The 13,707-nt window shown below is 37.9% G+C and overlaps 1 protein-coding gene across 1 annotated transcript; it reads left to right on the top strand.

Moving 5' to 3' along the window:
• Nucleotides 1-7,056: 7,056 nt before the first annotated feature.
• Nucleotides 7,057-7,575, top strand: LOC306859848 (small integral membrane protein 36-like). Its single transcript, XM_079401202.1, has one exon. The coding sequence runs from the start codon at nucleotides 7,100-7,102 to the stop codon at nucleotides 7,391-7,393; it is 294 nt and encodes a 97-aa protein (XP_079257328.1). The 5' UTR covers nucleotides 7,057-7,099; the 3' UTR covers nucleotides 7,394-7,575.
• Nucleotides 7,576-13,707: the final 6,132 nt, after the last annotated feature.

Here is a 13,707-nt window from a genome sequence, read left to right as displayed (position 1 = left end):
TCCCAAAATGAGTCATTTTGAAATTTTGTGATTCACTTAGGCTATGAATCAGGCTTCTTCCGGTGTTTTTTTTTTTTAATACGGTTGCTTGTTAGGAAAATCTGACAAGCAACTTAGTTTCTTTACATTGTTTGCTGTATTCTCCATTGCATTGATTGACACTCTAGGTGTGTTCGGCTTGAAGTAGTGCTGCGCAGACCGAACGGTTTTTAAAGGGGTCATCGGATGCCCATTTTGCACAAGTTGATATGATTCTTTAGGGTCTTAATTAAAAGTCTATAATATACTTTGGTTAAAATGTCTCAATGGTAGTGTAAAAAACACCTTTTTAAACATATCAAAATCAGCTCTGTTTTCATCAAGCCATGCTAGTCCATGTTTCTTTAAATGCTAATGAGCTCTGCTGACCCCGCCCTTCTCTTCCGTGGGGTGACGAGCAGTACTGTGAACTTCAGCCGTGAAACTGGCTAACTAGCATGTTATTAGGAAATTTGCAAAGATTCATAAAAACCCTTATACTCACTTCTACTGTAGATGAAGCTGGATCACGAATGATTCGTGCAAACATAGATGCATTTAGGCAGATCGGGGATCGGCGCATTCACTTAAAAGCCTAAGTAATGTTAATCCTCTGCATCTTCAGTGGCTCAGATGTTGGGAGTAAATGACGACTGCTATATTCATCATTACATCCAACAACATAACACCTCAATCGCTTAATCAGACATCTTGTCTTCCCCTGCACCGGAGTCGACACAATGGCGGACAGCTCTCAGTTCACTCAGGGCGGGTCAAAGATAAGATGGTCTTGTCAATCAACTATTGTGGGGGGGGCCTGTACAGAACTACGTCATTCTGACAAGAATCTCAGAACAGCCTGATTTGAGAAAGGGGATTTTAAAATAGGGATTTAAAGAAAAAACAAAAAACAACACGGTGGATTTTTATCATTATAGGATGGATGTGTACACATCAACACACATTTATGTTCAAACAACTTGAAAAGTGAATTTTGCGTCGGATGAACCCCTTTAACATCACAATACAGTGAGCTATAGAAAGCGAAGGCTGTGATTTCGAATTGCTCTCATGGTACATTGATGTCAAACACTGATTAGTCTTTGCATTGCCGCTTCAATATCTTTTCGTTTATCTTAGAGCTGACAGCGCGAATATAATGATGTCGTCATTCATAATATGCTTGTGCAAACACTGCAGCTTTACAAAGCTCATCGACGTCCTTCACGTCCACCTCGGAGGAGGAAGACAAGCGGAGCGTCGAGCCCTCTCTCTGGGGGAAGAAACCGCGGTGCGGGCTTCTGAACACAGGGAGCGGGCGCTGGATCTGATGGGAAAGGAAGAAGATAGGGGCTCGCCCGTCTCCATCCCCTCCACCTGATCCATGTGCAAGCCCCACGAGTGCAGCCGCCACTCCGCCTCAGCAGCCAGCACCGTGAGGAACACTCGCAAAGGCTCCTTTCTCGAAGAGAGCCCTCCGGGAGCGAAGCGTGCGTAGCGGCAGCCGCTCACAGTGTGAGCAGTCGGCTTCCTCGAGAGCAGACTCCGCATGCTTCGCACCCAGGCAGACCACACCACGCACAAACTGTGTATCCCCGCTCGTGATTGTAGCGAGAGCAGGGAGGGACACACAGCTTGAAGCGTGATCCGAGATCGCCCTTATGCTTTGATTTACTTGTGGCTTTGGACATAGTGCTTTATCTTGACAAACAACACCAAATAAGACTCACAAAACAAATATCGGACTGACAGACACACAGAGCGCTTGCTGAATGACAGAAAGCTGAAGCCGGCTCCACCTCACATGCTTTTAAAGCTTCCTGGTCGTGACGTCACCCGCCCGTGACGCCTCGCCCTTCCATTGGACTGATTGTACAGATGATTCAGAGCACGGTCACGCTGAAGGCGTTCCCAAAGCGTTTCAGACGCAGCTCGAGTTCCTGAAGGGGAACAGAATACTGTATTTTTCAAAATGGCCTCTACTGTAATGGGTGGAGTCTTAATGAAAGCTACTGAGTGTGATCAGCACGAGGAGAGTAATCAGGTATACAAAGTTTCCTTTTTCTAGAATTAAGGGCTCAAGAGTTATTACCATTTTAATGTTGAATTTTTGAACTAGTGGTGGTGCTATAGAGTTGGTCCTAGAGATCCCAAAGTTGGTCAGATCACTATTCATGGCCATCACTACAAGTGTGCCAATTTGCATAATTTTCCTATATTCCGTTCATAGGGCTGCCATAGACTCCCATTGGGAAGAATAATAAAGTAAATGTACAGATACAATAATAACACTGACCCATACGTTATTATATAAATACCATAGATCCATAGAGCGACGTCCACAACCATTGCTGCAGCACTTCTCATTCTTTAGACAGTTACAGTAACAGTAACAATAATACTAACTAAAATGTAACTTATGCTCATATGCCACTGAATAATATAGGCATTATCTTAAAATTACACCCAGGGTGACCTTTAAAATTTTTACACAGACAATCTTTAAAAACAGGGTGACACCTGATCTATGTCATCCCTGTTACCCAAATGTCAAAACTGAAAAGTAACAAGGATGACAACAGGTTAACTAATTTGCTAATTTCTAGCTAATAGTGAGTTTCACATAAGCACATGTTGAACACTTTGAAAGGATTTTACTTGTAGATATTGATTATATTAAATGTAATAAATAATTGTTTAAATTTATATTTTAAAAATGGTAACAGTATTGACACTGCATGATGCCCCCTCAGTAATATCTCATAAAACATCAAAAACATAATATTATAGAAGTGAGAGAGAAACATGCTTGAGTTTTAAGTGTAGGAATCCTGGTTGGGAGATGATGTAACCTCCTAGAAGTGATATCACTTGAATGTAAATTATTTTACAATTATTATTATTTTTATGAGGTTAACAGGGCTGACATGGAATCAGGGGACACCAATGCATACTTGTGCCAAAAACACTGCTTAACAATGAGACTATGTTGAAAACAATATGCAAATTAGATTTTTATATCATTTTGCCTTCATTTTACAAATTAAAAGTCCCACTGAAAAAGAAAAATAATAGTGAGGGACAGGCCAAAAACCTTACCCTTATTAGCATAAATGCTATTTAAATTAATTAAAATAATATTTAATTGACTTTTTTGATGCAATATTGATGAAAGAATACTTAGTATTGTTACATTTCTAATTTATTAGTTATTATGCTAAATCTATGTTTGATTATTTATTGGGGTTGCAAAAGGCACCGATTTAATAGAGTTATCTAATAGACTAATAGATCTAATCTAGTTGTAATCGATCTAATAGAGTTGTCCTATGTCTTACACTGCAGAATCATCCACATCCACATTACCCAGTTATAATCAGATTACGATGAATGGGTTGATGAAAATTTAGAAGCAAATAAACCAGGTCCAGATCCATTTTGAACTGAGCTCCAGTCATGATAAACTTTTAACACATGCCGAGGAGCTCCTGCTGGATGTCCCCTTTAAACGACCTGCCCCTTAAAACAGGTCAGTAAGTAAACATCAAGGGACATAAAAAAAAAATCTATGTTATGACACAATCAGTTAAATATATTTTACCGTTCAGTCACAAAAACACACATATATTTCGTACTGGCAGGTGTGTGTGAATATTCAGGGTATCAAGTTCAGACCCTCTCTCTCATAATCGAATAAGTCTTGCTGCCCATGTCTAATGGACTCATCTCCACAGAAACAATAAATAGGCTCAGAGCAGTACACACACACACACACATCTGCTCTCTGCTTTTCTCCTACAGCCATGCCAGTCTCTCAGCACAGGAAAAACACTCACACAGCTCTTCTTAATACGTGAGTTCACACAACATGAAGTTCATTTGGAAATCTCTGGCAGATCATGTTTTTGTAAACAGAACAGAACTACAAGCAAACTGTAGATGTGCTTGTGCTTTTTCAAAGCTTCCAAATGATAGTTTATCGGCTCTTAATGAGTGTGAACTTTACAGAATTTCAGTCTGGCAAACCTCTGATATGAGTCTTCTTGGTTTATCGTATACCAAATGTCCTCCGACGCAAACTGCTGCCAAAGGCATTGAGAAAGTCTGTTTTTGACCTCAAGAACTCCAGCGAAATAAAATGCTTTCTAGGGGTTTCAAAACTCTTCCACATGATTCGTGTCAACGTTCCTCACGCCACAAGTCAAGCCACAGCATGTACCGGCACCACATGCATTGACAGTCAGATGTTGCAATGCACTTGTTCAGACCACTTTGCAAATCGATTCTACAGTTAATAAGTGTAAACTTGCGAAACTATTCGCAATCGGCTGTTTTGCAAATCCATTTGATCGATTCATTAAAAAGAGACGATTCACAAAACAACCATTCACTTTGTGAAATGAATTGAGAAATTCATAGAAAGGAATCGACTAGAATGAATTATTCTTCTATATATATTCTATATAAAATAACCAGAGTGCTTTGCAGTCTAATTTTACTAATTCATTGAAACGAATCCACTAGAACATTTTGTTTTCAATTCACAAAACAGTTCAGACTGCTTTGCAAACCAATTAATAATAGTCAAATTTTACTTTTGTGAAAACAATTCAGGGAATTGCAAGAGAGGAAATATGTATTTGCCAACAGTGGCACAGGGATGCAGGAACAGGAATAAACGTGACAAACTCGTTAAGCGACAGGAAACAGAATTGTGGGTATTGACGTGGAAGAGAGGGTGGCTTTGTTTATGCATGTCTGTCAAAAATAAAGTCTGAATTCTGAAACCATCAAACCTGATCCTGGAGCAGGGAGGTAAAACATTCGGCGTCGCTCTTTCTGGACAGTTTGGCACCACAGACAGGACAGACTCCACCCACACCTCCGACTACACAAACTGATATGGCAAAAAGCATTTAATTCCTGCTTATTCATTAAATAAATGTCTGACACGCTAAAAAACAGCTTGTGATTTCAAAATGCATGCACAGATGTTGTGGTGCCTCTGTATCTCTGAGATTTCACTTATCAGTTTGATAATGTCAGCAGAGTGAATGAAGGCAACAATCTGTTCTTCAGGCTGAGAGCCATCAGAGCTCCTCTAATTATTAACAGTCATTACTATTATTGCTCATATTAGTGTTAGTGATGTGATTAAACCTCTAGCATTTAAGTATTAAAGTATTAAAATGTCATGCTCTGACATATTGCACCTAAAAAATATATTTTCTGAATGTGTATCATTTCATGAACTCATTGTACTTTTATTGCAGCATTGCGAATGATATAAGAGCATAATTCTGGTTTTGAAGCACTTGTGTCTGCTTCGAATGACTCTGGGTCAAAGTTCATGTGAAGCTTGAGGACTGTATTATTCTGCCCTCTGCTGCTCAGAAGAGACTTTGCAGTGAATATGACCTGAATAGACCTGCTGTCATGATGAATGATCTGCTTTAGGAATGAGTGAATTATTCATATCCAGCATATCAATTTCATGGATATGTACTAATCTGCAAATTCATGCTTTTCTCTTGCTCTGTCAGATTTAACTCCAGGTTTTGCTATGCTAAAATACCTTGCATTGCCAATGCATTTGCACCATTTATGACCTATATATTTTCCCCTGACTTCATTAGGAACGAGAGACTTACTGATTAACTTTAACAGATTTAACTGATTGGCTAACTGACTGATATGATTAAATTGTTTTCAAATGTGTATTTTAATTTTTTTAATTAATTAATTTGATTCTTTAGTGCATTTTGGAGCATTTAGTTGCATTTCAGTTTATGCAGAGTTTTCCCATTGATTGATTAAATGGTTGGTTGGTGCATTTTGAAGCCAATTGCATTGTAGTTTAGGTTCAGTTTTTTCAATTTCCATTCGTTTTTATTTTTTCTTGTTTTTAGTTGGATGATAACATTGTCTCTAGTGGTGATGTGTGTCTCTCTGTCGTGCTTATGATAGATTTAGAGTGAACTCTACTAAAACAGATGGTTCAATCCCTCCTCACAATCAAGATTAGGATTACACAGGAGCCCTGCTGCGTATTACACACACCTACACAATCAGTGCATGTGTCTTAAAGACACGGAACACAGAAAACAATAGAGACTCTGCCCCGTCTCCATCTGCACCAATAACTTTAACCTAGATTTCAGACTGCACTAATGTTTTGCTGGAGTCACTAGAATACCAATGATATAAATGCATTTACAAATACGTGTGCATATGCAGTGATTTTAGTGAATGCACGAAGTCAGTTCCCAACAAGATTTATATACCAAATAAATCCAGTTTCCACAGAAATATGAAGCTGCACAACTGTTTTTAACATTGATGATTGATAATGTTTCTTGAGCAGCAAATCAGTATATTAGAATGATTTCTGAAGCATCATGTGACACTGAAGACTGGAGTTGATGCTGAAAATACAGCTTTACATCACAAGTATAAATTACATTTTATAATCTATTCAAATAGGAAACAGTTATTTGAAATTGTAATATATTTTACAATTTTTACCGTATTTTTTAATAAATAAATGCAGTCTTAAAAACACAGGATCTAACCTACCCCAAACATTAGGCCCAATGTATCTGAATATGGAGCTACTGTAGTGTCTTTTATCTTTTAGACTCTGTTCCTGATTTCTTTGTCCAGTCTTGTTACTGAAGAAGGTACAGGTAAAGATCTGCTGTGGATTATAATATTTTTAGACATTAAACACTCATATTCAGTGCGTTTTTGTGCACAGTTTTTACTTTGCCCTAATATGCAACTCATCTGAAAATGCTTTGGCAGTACAAACGTGTTTGTGATGCCAAAATGCATTAAAACTGAACGATGGACAGATAGAGATATAAGCCGCAAATGCTCTGGCGATACAGATGTATGATTATTAGTCATGCCAATAAAGCACATTAAACCGAATTGAAAGACAGTCAGACAGACAGTGAAGGAGAGAGAGAGAGAGAGAGAATGAGAGAGAGATTTGTGTCAGTTAATCCCTCACAGGTCTGTATGTCCTGAGAGACACGGCTCACGATCCGTCTCAGTCCTTCACCGTCCCGCCGCCACCATGAGCTTCATCGCCGACGATGTGGAGATAGACCCGGTCACCCTCAACCTCATCATCCTCATCGCCAGCTATGTCATCCTCCTCCTCGTCTTCCTCATCTCCTGCATCCTCTATGACTGCCAGGGCAAGGACCCCACCAAGGAGTACGCACCCGACCCTGTGCCCAACGTCAACCCCACTCCCATCCGGCTGGTGGTCATGCAGAGTTCACCCGCCAATGCCAGGTGGGACCAGAACAAGATGGTGACCACTTACGAACCTCTGGGCACCGAGAAAAAGAGTACTTTGGTCTGACATGCTGGAAAAAGAAGGACTGATAACAGCAGCTACAGCATACATTATCTTTTCTATCTACTGTAAATACTCAAAGTACAATATCTCTCATTTTATAACTTGTGTACACTTGTAACTTTGCTTTTTAAATAACTCATAACTTCTGTGCAAGATTGAATCATGTCGGGATTGGATTATCAGAAGAAACGGTGAGTAAAAACATCTCTTTCATATCTGTTGTTTCTTCTGAAGCACTGAGATTCAATGGAGAATGAATAGAGGTTTGTTCTGTTTCTCTGGGAAAACGATCTCTAAGTTTCTAAAATGGATTCTAAAATTGTTCATTCTAAAAATGGATCATTTGTTAAACTGTGCTCAGATTTAGGCCTACATAATGTAGGAGTTTAGGATTTTTTACTGTAAATTAAAAGATGATAGTTCGCATTTACTTCCAAAGTCTGTCAATTTAACAGTATTTTACTGTAAAGCTACTTAATATGTCCCCTCGTCTCACGGGATGTTCTCACAATTTGCATTAACATTTTTTAAAAGTGATATAAATGGTTGGACAACACGTTCTTAAAGTAATGTGCATGGAATGTTCTTATAAATTTATTATTTACAGTAAAAATCAGCAGCTGTGGTTTTTAGAATTTTACTGTTAAAATAACGTAGCAACATCTACATCAACATCTACAACAAGGATACTTTACATTTTAACGTTCTTAGAATATATTTAAAAAAAATTCAAATAACATTATATTTTGGTTGAAAATATAGTTAGTAGAAAGTTGTAAAAAAAAAAAAACTTTTTCATAAACTTTAAATAACATTCTAATCACAACAATAAAACCGGACATTCTAACATTAGAATATAAAAAAAACATTTTGAGTTAAAATAAAGTTAGTAGAACACTGTAAAAACATTTAAATAACATTCTGATTACAGCAAGAAAACAGGACATTTTAACGTTATTTGAATATTAAAAAAGAACTTTCAAATAACGTTATATTTTGTGTGGAAAACATTAGTAGAATTTTGTACGAAATGTTTTTTTTTTTAAATAACGTTATAATCGTGACATGAAAACATTTCAGCATTTTATCAGCACCTTAAAATAATGTGCCCACAATGTTTTTATAACCTAAATTTGTTACCTGGGCCATTACTAAGTGAACTTGCCATTAGCCAATTAGCAGGTGTTTTTTCCATAGCATTTCTACAATCTTTTACTTTAAAATTTCAAACATTTTTGGCTAACTATTGACTGTTGTTGGAGAAACATCTGATGAGACAGAGCTGATGCTTAAATGTGACGTAACAGACAATGTCATTAAGTCTCCTGAGCTATAAAAGAGCAACTTCGGAGCAATTCAGAGCTTTTTCTGAACCCCGTTAGATCCATGAATCAGTGAAATTGAGGTCAGACGTTTCCGTGAAGTGTCCGCAGTGCCGGTGATTGGTTAATAAACAGTTGTCCAAGACGACATACCGCATCTATTCTGAGTCGGCATGTCACACACTTTGATCTCGTTGGCTTGTGGATTAGATCCACGGCTGAAGCTGTTTGAAGGATATGTTCAGTGTTTTTGTTTGGGTGTGTGTCTGCAGTATTGTGAGGGTTTGAATTGCTGTTTTGTCACAGAGGTCTTGACCCCATTAGCTGCTGAGCTTTACATCATGCTACTTCGTACTTACTAGCTATTTTTACACTTCAGTTTCTCAGAGCGAGAAGCTTTTGAACGATTACAGTACATTTACATTATACCTTCCCCGGAACGATTCTGAAAGATTAATTTAAGCACTGCAACTAATTTTCATAACAATTTCATGATTGTTTGTTTGATTAATCAGTAAGTGGAATAAAGAGGCCACATTTTACGTTTTTTTTTGTTTGTTTTTATAAATGAAAATCAATTTATTCTATGTTTTCCTATGAGCAAATTGAAGGCCATGAAATGAGTAAAAATGTAAACACATGCTACATATTATATGCAAAAATACATAAAAATAATAAACTATTTAAATTCTAAAAGTAATAGGCTAATATATGAAAAAAATAAATCAAATTCTATTAAAATAAACATTTAGACCCAACTAATTAATAAGTCAACTACTGTTGTTGTTGTTTTAATTGAAAATGGATTCCTAATTAACTTTTTTCAGTAGAAAAAATACCATTCAAAGGGTCAGTAAGGGTCATATTTTCACAAAAATATGAAGCAGCACAACTGTTTTCAACATTGATAATAATCAGAAATGTTTCTTGAGCAGCAGTTTTTGTTTGTTTTTACTGTAGTTTTTATCAAATAAATGCAGCCTCGGTGAGCAGAATAAACTACTTTCAAAAACGTTAAAACATCTCACTGATCCCAAACTTGTGAACACTAGTGTAGCTGTATTTACTGTTTTGGAAACTGTATCTGCCATATTGCATACATGACTTTCTTCCAAAAAATAATGCATAATTTATCCAAATAGAGCATCATAAAAATGCTCGCCAGCTCACAGCGCTGGTGATTAGATATAGGATAATTTAACACAATCATCTGTGGAAGTTTATCGTTGTCGAACATCATTGACACACTCACACACTCCATCTATTTCAAAGGTTGAGTGACACGTAGCACAGAGTAAATATTTAATGTGAAGATAACAGAAGATAGCGCTGTGTTGCACTAACACACGTACGAAGAGCACTTCAAAACTGGACACATACGTTTCATTTCCATTATGATAATTACTCATCAAGCTATTTTATGGGGTCTTTATAATGAAAAACATGAAAAACAAAGACACTTTTAGCATTAGCTAAGCATTTTACTTGGTGTTAATGCAAGAGAACAACATAACTGACATCTCCACTAGAATAAATGCATCTGGGACAAATTTCCATTACAGAAACAGGGCCAAGGGAGCACGTTTGATCCGGGCTGATCCCGAGAGGTTCTGACAGGGCTGTCAGGAGACTGACAGAGAGGATTCTGGGAGGTCGGCATTGTCACTGTGTTTGGGGCTCTGGTTCTAGCAGCATGTTTGTCCCTGCTCTTGGGGATATTATTTCAGCTTTCTCCTCTCAGGTGGCCCCTTTTGTTATGTCACCGCAGTTCCTACTCTTACAGTCCATGAAAGAGTAATGAGAGATGTTTCCCACTGGGAACATGCGCTGTGCAAAAACTATCTGGGTGTAATTTAATTTTCAAGTCCCTCCGGACCTTTACCTCGAGACAAAGTGAAAAATATTGTTCGTTTTGGTGACCTGGATCTATGGATAGTCTTTTTATAATAAGAACATAGGCTAGGTTACCATTAGCATTTCAGTTGATCTAATAGATTTTTTATTTGAATATATTACATATTTTGTGTGTGTGTTTGTGTACATGTATATTATAATATTCACCTAAGTATGCCAAGTCCGTTTAATGTGATTCAGCCAAGTAGGGGATTTGAATTTTTATTCTCAGACCAACATCTGATGCTGGGCCAGGAACATGTCCTACTTGGCTAAATCACATTGCGTGTACAACCCTGGTACTGCCATTACACTTTTTTTTTTTTTTTGTGATGATCTAGACGACCTTAAATCCATCTGGACCAGTGTCAGGGCAAGCCAGGCTACCAAAAGATCCAAGAACCATTGCAGGTCACTTGTCTGGAGTGATTGTGAAAGGAGAAACAAATGCATATGGTGCCAAACGCTGAATGTTGTTCTGCAGTTAAGCTGAATGGGTGAGGCCTGAAAATGACAGCTTACCTTAAGTTTGAGATGTAGAAATATTGATATGCTGTTTTGGGCAGATGAACACATCCAAAACTTGATAAAGATTGATAAAAGAGCTAAGATTGAGATAAAAAATGGAGATGACAAGTGTTTTTGGTTGTGTTCCAGTCATTCAGTGTTCCGAGGTAGAATTCAAAGTTCCATAGTGCATATTTAAGTATATGTTTAAAGGAACGCTCATTTTACATCTCCCCTAGTGATAAACAGTTGACTTTTACCGTTTTTGAATCCATTCAGCTGATCTCCGGGTCTGGCGGTAGCACTTTTAGCTTAGCTTACCATTAGCATCGATAATTTTCCTATTTAATACTTGACTCTTCTGTAGTTACATCGTGTGCTAAGACTCACAGAAAATGAAAAGTTGCGATTTTCTAGGCTGATATGGCTAGGAACTATACTCTCATTCCGGCGTAATAATCAAGGAACTTTGCTGCCGTACCATGAGTGCAGCAGGCGCAATGATATTACGCAGCGCCTGAAAGTAGTCCCCAGCTATATCATAACTAGTTAACAGGATTGGAACAAGTCATGCATGACAGATTTTTTGGGGGGTGGTGGACTATGCCATTAATGTTTGCTTTAAAAAAACAAATTTTTTAAAGCATATAAAAAACACAGAGAACATATAAATAACATTTTAATGGGAACATTAGCAAAACATGGAACACATTTTGGCAGCTGGGTATGTTAATGTTTTCATATATGAACAGAAGATTTGACTGTAGAGAATTACGTCATGAAAGATTACAAGAAGGAAGAGAAGGATCAGCTTTCCTGTTAGTGTCTTAGTGTAATTCCACCGGTTTATTTAGCCCTCTCAACTTCCTCTAGCTGCTCTGGACTCAAGAGTTTGCTGGTTTCCGAGAGCCGGGCTGCATTGGTTTTGACTACCAATCAGAGGGTGCAAATCATTGCTATTTCCATGAACACATGTGGCTTCTAAGGGCCTCTGTCACTGTTTCTTTGTGTGCGTTACAGAAGAGGTTAAGCTGAAGAAGTAGGGCTGCCGTGGATTTATCTGGATATGGTTATCTTGCATTTGCCTAAGAGACTAAAGCACACATTATCCAACACCTCTTATATTTAAAAGTGGTTGGGTTGATGCCATTTAAACTCATATTACACTCTATCATGTCCTGCAAATAAAAATCACAGGTCTTGTGGTGGTTTTTCAGGACTTATTTATATTTTTGCTGCAGTTTTGTTGCAGTATTTTTTGTTTTATTGTTCAATGCATGTGGTTGCACTTCTCAGTTCTATTTCTGGTGCATTGTGGGATGGTTTTGGGAACATTGTTAAAGACCAGATAACATTGAATAGATGTTCTGGTAAGTTTACTGGAGGAATGTTTGTTCGTAACTTTAAGAGAACCTTTCCAGAACATTAGCCAAACGTTCTTAGCTCGGTAGTAACCATACTCTGTAATCAGATGACCTGGCAAATGTTTAAAGTCTGAGACAATTAGACCTACAGTCAGACAGCTAAATCCGTCTGTAGTGCAGTTAATAGATCTTGTTACTGTCAACATGGTGAACCACATTTTTTCATTTAACAAAGCATTTGCTTTTGAGTCAAGGAGAACTATATGTTTTATTCTTGCACCAATGAAAAACAATTTGTCAGTTTCGCTGAAAACCAGAACATTTTTTGCCAACCTCCCTCAAAACAAGGAATTGTCTTTTCTCAAGGATGTTTGGAAGTTTTTCCTGGAAAACAAGACCAAATGTAACAAAACAAGACATGGACTCCTTCTCAATTCAGTTAAAAGCCTTGCATAAATGTTCTGTGACATCTAATGCCGTTGCTGCTGGTTTATGTAATGTTGCTTCTGGTCACAGAATCCCTGAGCCTCGGTGGCTCTTCACCCAAACACGCTTCACATTAATATTGTGCAAGTTTGCCTTCAGCGTTAGTTGCAACATGCGGGTCGGGACACATTTAATGCGTAAGTGTGTGTGTGTGTGTGTGTTCATACACAGAGTGGCTCAGAAGAAGTGCACAATTAGCCTACACAACACACAAAATGCAAGCAAACTGAGAGAAAAGCACTCATTGCACATCATTCACTTTGATACAGACCAGAACAGCATGGTAGTATCACCTGGTAAAACCACATACTTTGGAAATGAATGATCACCATTTCCATGTACCATGGTATTCTACCTCATAGTTAAATGGGTCATTTGACACCAAAGCAATATGCATTATGCATACCACTGCATTTACATATTACTCATTTAAAGATTGTACATGTCCAAAAGCATGAAGGAAATGAGTGGTTTGTTGCTCATGGCATTAGGTTTGTGTTACAGTTACACTACATTTCAACTGATTGACAAAGGAAACAGGTTTTATGGCAGATTGCAAAGCGTCATTTGTCCTTTTCAGTGTCACTTTTGAATAACAGGACAGGATTCAAACAGGTATGGCAACTCTCTCGCCACCATAAGCCCCGCCCTCTATTGTTGCGTCAAACAAAGCGATATCATTCCGGCCGATGATTGGTCGAACGCATCGAACGCCTCACGCCCACCGCGCTCTCATTGGCTGAAG

The sequence above is a fragment of the Barbus barbus genome, assembly GCF_936440315.1.
Source record: "Barbus barbus genome assembly, chromosome: 3".
NCBI classification, from domain to species: Eukaryota; Metazoa; Chordata; class Actinopteri; order Cypriniformes; family Cyprinidae; genus Barbus; species Barbus barbus.
The sequence above is the reverse complement of the archived record's forward strand: the minus strand, read 5'-3'. Positions and strand labels throughout refer to the sequence as shown.